At 46.1% G+C, this 5,977-nt stretch overlaps 1 protein-coding gene across 2 annotated transcripts in view; it reads left to right on the plus strand.

Moving 5' to 3' along the window:
- The window catches only part of PDE6H (phosphodiesterase 6H, cGMP-specific, cone, gamma), a 7,012-nt gene extending 2,412 nt beyond the window's left edge, over positions 1-4,600 (plus strand). The window contains exons 2-4 of one of the 2 annotated variants that reach the window (XM_009322460.1): positions 2,606-2,793; positions 3,061-3,101; positions 4,021-4,600. In XM_009322460.1, the coding sequence (XP_009320735.1) occupies positions 2,654-2,793; positions 3,061-3,101; positions 4,021-4,097 (258 nt within the window). In that variant the 5' untranslated portion in view covers positions 2,606-2,653 and the 3' untranslated portion in view covers positions 4,098-4,600. The remainder of the gene's footprint in view (positions 1-2,605; positions 2,794-3,060; positions 3,102-4,020) is intronic. The other variant, XM_009322467.1, reaches the window with a different exon arrangement.
- Positions 4,601-5,977: the final 1,377 nt, after the last annotated feature.

Here is a 5,977-nt window from a genome sequence, read left to right on the forward strand (position 1 = left end):
TGCTGCGAGATGGAGGCTGTTCTGTGGCATTAAGATTGCTTTCCGTCTCCTCTGCCCTTTCTTTTGGTGATGCATGGGAGAATAGGTAGAGGGAGGTTGGTAAGGAAGAGGTCAGAATTGTCCTTTTTAGTTTCATTGAATGCCCTTTCTTGAATTCACGCAGGTGAGAGAGAGGACGAAGTGTGATTTGGACATTCTTTTTCCTACCAAATCCCAGGTATCAAGTAGCTGACAGGTGGATATGACTACTTCAGACTGGGGGGAAGGGAAACTCAAAGGACTGAGTCTTCCCATTAGCTATTTCTCTATTGAGTGAAGGCCAGGGGCAAGGCATGGACTCAAGGAACTAAGAGGACTTGACCCTCAAAGATGTTCTTGTGGTTAAGGTACCGTGCTGGGAACTCACGTGGAGACTGAGCTCAGCTGCCTCTTACAGGTTTTGGACGTCAGGCCAAAGGGTTGGAGGTCTGTTAGCCAGTTTGTTTCTTCTATTGTATTCTCGGAAGTAGCTCTTGAGAGGGGTGCCAAGTATCTCTGCATGTCAGATGAACTGAAGGTGCTTGGAAGTGGAGGTGTGTCACTTGTAGTTCAGGAGGGGTACCTAGCACTGAGACAGACACCCTACTGACAAAAACTGCTGCTGAGGTGGAGGCATAATACTATATTTTGGGGCATTAGCAGACATGCCACAGAGCAGTTTTCCAATGCAAAGCATTTTGCTGTAGGGCAGTACCATCTGAATTCCTCACTGGTCCTGAGTAACAGTGAGGCACCAAATTCTCTCTTTGGTTTGGAGCCAAACTGCCTTCACCTCTCAGTTTGGCCCTAAAAAACTGTGAGTCAAAAGATTTTGTCCTTCCTCCCAGCTGTGCAGTCCAGGTCATACCAATCACTGCACTTCCATTCCCATTCTGTAAAAGATGAAGGCGACAGTGTTTGCCTGTCCTGCCACCGTGCTCTGAGGATAAAGCTGTAAATACTGGGTGATTGTTCCGGTGCTTCAGAGATGGCAGCCAAATAAGTAACTTCTATGATTTGAGCTGATCCCTGTGTTTATGGGCACAGTGTGTGCTTAGGAAGCGTTGTGTTACAGGCGGGGGAATAGCATCTGTGCATACTTCAGCTGCAGACACAACCATCTGCTGCTCCATTTGGGGCTGCTGGAACCTGTCCAGTCTCCTTGCTCAGGATATTACAGCTGAGACAGGAGCCCGACCACAAGTGACAGAAGAACTAGCATGCCTCTAGGTGCTATCATTAGGATCCATCCTACTGCCAGCACAGATGGAAAGATGTCAGGGGTGAAGTATTCCCAGACTGCCACAGATACAGAAACACGGCTCTTCGCCTTACACTGATGTGGAAGTGACACAGGAGGATTGCCTGGATGGTCTTTCTCCTTCCATCTCAGGCTTTGCTTTCCGGCACTCTGGCTACTTCAGGACTGTCAAAGACATGAACTGTCTTCAGACTAAGAAAAAAAATACCCATCTTTGATGGCATTTATAGTTCTGAGATTAGAAGTCCAGAGTGTCATTGCAGGTGATGTTGGGGATTAGGCCAGAGCACTATGGTGACATAATGGGATTAGCCTTTAGTACCAAATCCTGAAGTTAATTCCATCAGCGATTCCATCAGCCTGGCTGCACAGGGATGAGCACACCTGGAGACAGGAGTTATGTAATGGTCATGGGGAAGAATGTGACTTCAAGGAGGAGAGAAAAAGTTGGCAATTATTTATGTTCCATAAATGCACTTGGTCAAATCATTCTAGCATACTAATTAGCACAAAATTTGATGAAGGGCTGGAAGCTCCCCCTTGGGCCCTGGTGATAGTTATTGCTGTCCTCTTGGGAAGGAAGCAAAGGGTTCTGAGTACAGCAGTTCTGCCCTTCGAGGCTGGAGAGATGTCTCCCACGCAAGAATTTCTCCCTGATAACTATTTAGCCCCTGTGCAGTGGAGCTTGGCTCATGTGCAGTGTGGTGCGGAGGAGGTCAATGCATGTAATATAATGCTTAAAAATACCAAAATGGACCTATTCTGGGGAAAGTTATGGGCTTTGCTCTCCTAAATCCTGAGCAAATAACCTCTACCTAAGAGACAGTCTCCAACGCTTTGCCTTAGCCTTCTTTACAATCTTTTAATGACACTGGGCTATTTCCCTTAAGGTTGGTATCGACAAACATGAGGCCCTAATTGCAGCTGCACCTGGACTAAGGGCCCATCTAGCACAGCATCCCATCTCCATCAGTGTCCAAAAGGTACTGCTTAGGCACAAGTATAAGAACAGGTGAAGTATATCATGAAGATTCCCAGGGATATGATATTTCTCTAAGCCCTAAATGTGCCTTTGTGGCCCCTAGTAGTCATATCCTGAACCAGTCCTTAGCTTGAGTGTCCTTTGTTTGGCATCTTAATTCAAGCATGCCAGATGAAAGGCAATGCTATCCTGCTTACTTTGTAGGCATTACAATCTTTCTTTATGTTTAATATCTTTATCTTTAGTCCTGTCACAATTATACTTTCCATAATTCTGTCACCTGACTACTGATACCTAGAAACAATAAGCAGAGCGTTGCATCAGTCCTTGCCATTGTCTTGCAGACAGAGGGATCTGAGAGAGACGTGTGCCTGCCACACAGCAGCCTAGCGATGAGTGAGAACCCAGCCACCAACCTCAGCACTGGAGATGCTCCAACTGGTCCCACTACACCACGCAAGGGGCCTCCCAAGTTCAAGCAGAGACAGACAAGGCAGTTCAAGAGCAAGCCTCCTAAAAAAGGAGTAAAAGGGTAAGGGTATTTTGGAAAGAAAAGAAACCATGCTAGCTGGGTGGCTCCCCAGTGCCAAGTTGGGCTCTTGCGGTACCATCTTCCCTTGGGCAAGGAGCCAGGAGGCTTCCCCCTGCCCCCTGGTGCTGTCAGCTCTCCTGCCTGGAGCTGCTCCTTCTCGTCTGCTGCCCACCCACACTTCTTCCCCGGCTGCAGGTGCAGGGCAGCTCCCCTTCCCTGCACGCTGCTGGCCCAAATTCACTCCTCACCTGTTCTTTTCTCCCCTAGGTTTGGAGATGACATCCCAGGCATGGAGGGACTGGGCACAGGTAAGCACTGCAGGATGTTGTTGTCATGCTCTGCTTTAACACAAGCGCAGTCATGCTTCAGCACGGGAGAGGATTGTCTGGGGTTGCCTCCCTGTCTCCCTGGCCTCTCTGCAGCTCTCAGGGTTGCCAGAGAAGACTAGTACTCCCTCCACAAGCTGCCATAGTCATGCTTATGCTTACATACATTACAAGACAGAAAGGCTATTTAGGCATGCTTCAATTTCTGAATACTTTCATTTGGCTGCAAATGAGCTTGTTTGTCTTTGTTTTCTGCTAATACTCTGGCTAAGAATTTCAGCAGAATGAGGTTCTCAAAGAAATGCCAAATGCTAAGCTATTAATACCCAAAATCACAGGAACTAAATCCCAGCTGGTTAAGTATTTGTGTTATAACCAGAAACCTAATTTAAAGGATTTTATGCCCCCGTCTGGAATTGAGAAACACGCACTGGATGAGCTGTAGCCAGTCAGAACTTCTTAGGTATCAATAACAACTGCACCTATCAATGAGTTACAGATCCTGAATGTTGTAGACCAAATTATTCAGCATGTGATTTTAAGACTGCATATATCTTCAAGGACATCACAGTTTGGCTACAGGCAGTTTATAAAGACCAGGAGAAGCCACATAACCAGAATGAATTTTCACACCAGTCTACACAGTCACTGAAGAGGCTATAGGAAATGCTGGTTTGCTTTTGCTCACAGAGAAAGACAGCACAGGAAAAAATACACCAATCTTGTTCTGTCTGGTAGGTAGTACCAGATTTGAAGAGCTCATCTGCTTATTTAACCTTCAAGAGGAGTCTCATTCTTCTTGCTCTTCCCATCTCTAATATTTCCTGAGTAAATCAACCTTTCTATTAATACAAAAGAAATCCAAGAAGTGCAGTGACCAGAACCCATTTCTCTTTTGCAGATATCACAGTGATTTGCCCATGGGAAGCTTTCAGCCATCTGGAACTGCATGAGCTGGCCCAGTTTGGGATCATCTAAGGTGCCAGCATCTCTACTGGTGTCACCTGGAGATTCCACAGATCCCAGCATGGTCTTCATCACCTTTGACACTTATTTTTGGCCCTTACATCCACCTGCTCATGGGTAGGGTGGTTTTGTAAGAGCTAGTTATGAGAAAGTCCTTTGCAGATTAATTTGGGAAAGAAGTTATTCAGGACCCTGAACAGACCTCATGCTCCATGTGATGAAACTACTGAAAAATGTCTTAACGCCTCCCTGCACCATATCCTGTCTTTTCCCACTGTTGTAGATCTTCATGTGTATGGAGATAAGGGGAGGCTGTATTTGAACTTTTCCCCTGGTTAACTTTTCCCCTGGTTAGCTGAGATACCGCATGCATGGCTGTGCATGTATGTCCAAACCTAATTATACCAAGCCCATTCTTTTTTCTTCCTTCCCTCCCTGACAGCTTTCTATATAGGATTTCCACAGGTATGTCCCCATGTTATCTGGGCCACCAATTAGCTGCTGAGAGTATATCTGTGGAGAACAGGATCAGAGTCACCAGTCCAGACATTAGGCTATTTTTATGTAGAAGGAGACCCTTCCCCAGAGGTTCACCGTAAGGAATCTGCTGCTAAGATTTACCTCATTAGCAAAAGAGGAAAAAGGCTTGCAAATGTTGTCTCTGCTGTACTGCCCACCAGCTATGAGCCATGAGACTCTGGCTGTTCTAATAATGTTAAATGAAAATGCGTGTGTCTGAGATCAATAGCTAAGTGAATTAATCCTGCTATTCATTCCTTTTGTGCTCCTGAGTGGTTGCAATTCCAAAGAAGCAGCACTCCAAATAACATTGTGTTTCCTCTCCTTCGATGGGAGGCCCCTGTGTGACACTTGCACTGTCCCCAGGCTCATAAATATTTACATGAGGCATTTGCTCCCCAGGACATGTTTCCTGCCAGTTAAGAAGACAGAGAATCATTACGATCTGTCACCAGACAGTGACAGTAGTCCCGCCTCATCTAGCAGAAGATGGTATTGCATTAGTTGCTCCCTCTTCCTTGTATTTAGCATGGGGCAAGGCTCCCTTCACCTCCCCACCACCATCAGCGGGAAGGCTTTTCTCTTCACTCCCTAGCAACTTCAAGCTCTGGAGCTTGTCTGGACAAGCAGGCAAATGGTGGCTCCTCAGAGACAGATAACAGCAGAGCAGGTGGGGAGGCAGGGGGGGGTTAGGATGTGTATATGCAGGCAAGCACAGAGCGAATCCACTTAACCCTATCGATTTGTGTCTCCTGGTCTCTGGCAGCCTGAGTGCTGGTGAGTGGTGAGGCACTCATAACCACTTAAATGCTCGGGGAAGGCACCGAGATTCCCTGCTGTCCTGGCATTAAGGAAGGGCTTTTGTTTTGTTTGGAGGCAAGGAGCAAGCTTTGTTGTAGCTACATAATATTCATAAAAGGAGATGGCATTTTTAATCATTGTGTTAATCTTGATGAGCCTCGTTGCATAAGAACTGCCTCCCCCCAGCTTATCTTTCCTATGCTGAACATGTTCATGGGAGCAAGGAGCGGTTGTGGAAAAGAGAGCAAATCCTGCCTAAAAGATTGATCCCCACGCGTAAAACATTGCTATAAATCTATGGCTGTGCTATAGTTATCTGCTACTGTTTTTCCAGAAATAAAAGCTAGCAGCTTTCATTTAAAATATAGCTTCAGCACCAAAAGCTAAAGGAAATTTCTGTTGGCAGTCCAGAGTACAGCTTTTATTATTCAGCACTCCTGCCATTAGAAACAGCAGTAAACCAACGAGCAGTTCAGAACCACAACACAATCACAGCGTAGGAGTCATGTACCATTTAGTTAATTGCAACACACAGCTATTTCCTTGGGCAGAGGCAGTCTGTCCTTCCCACT

The sequence above is a fragment of the Pygoscelis adeliae genome, unplaced genomic scaffold (assembly GCF_000699105.1).
Source record: "Pygoscelis adeliae isolate BGI_AS28 unplaced genomic scaffold, ASM69910v1 Scaffold60, whole genome shotgun sequence".
Classification (NCBI taxonomy): domain Eukaryota; kingdom Metazoa; phylum Chordata; class Aves; order Sphenisciformes; family Spheniscidae; genus Pygoscelis; species Pygoscelis adeliae.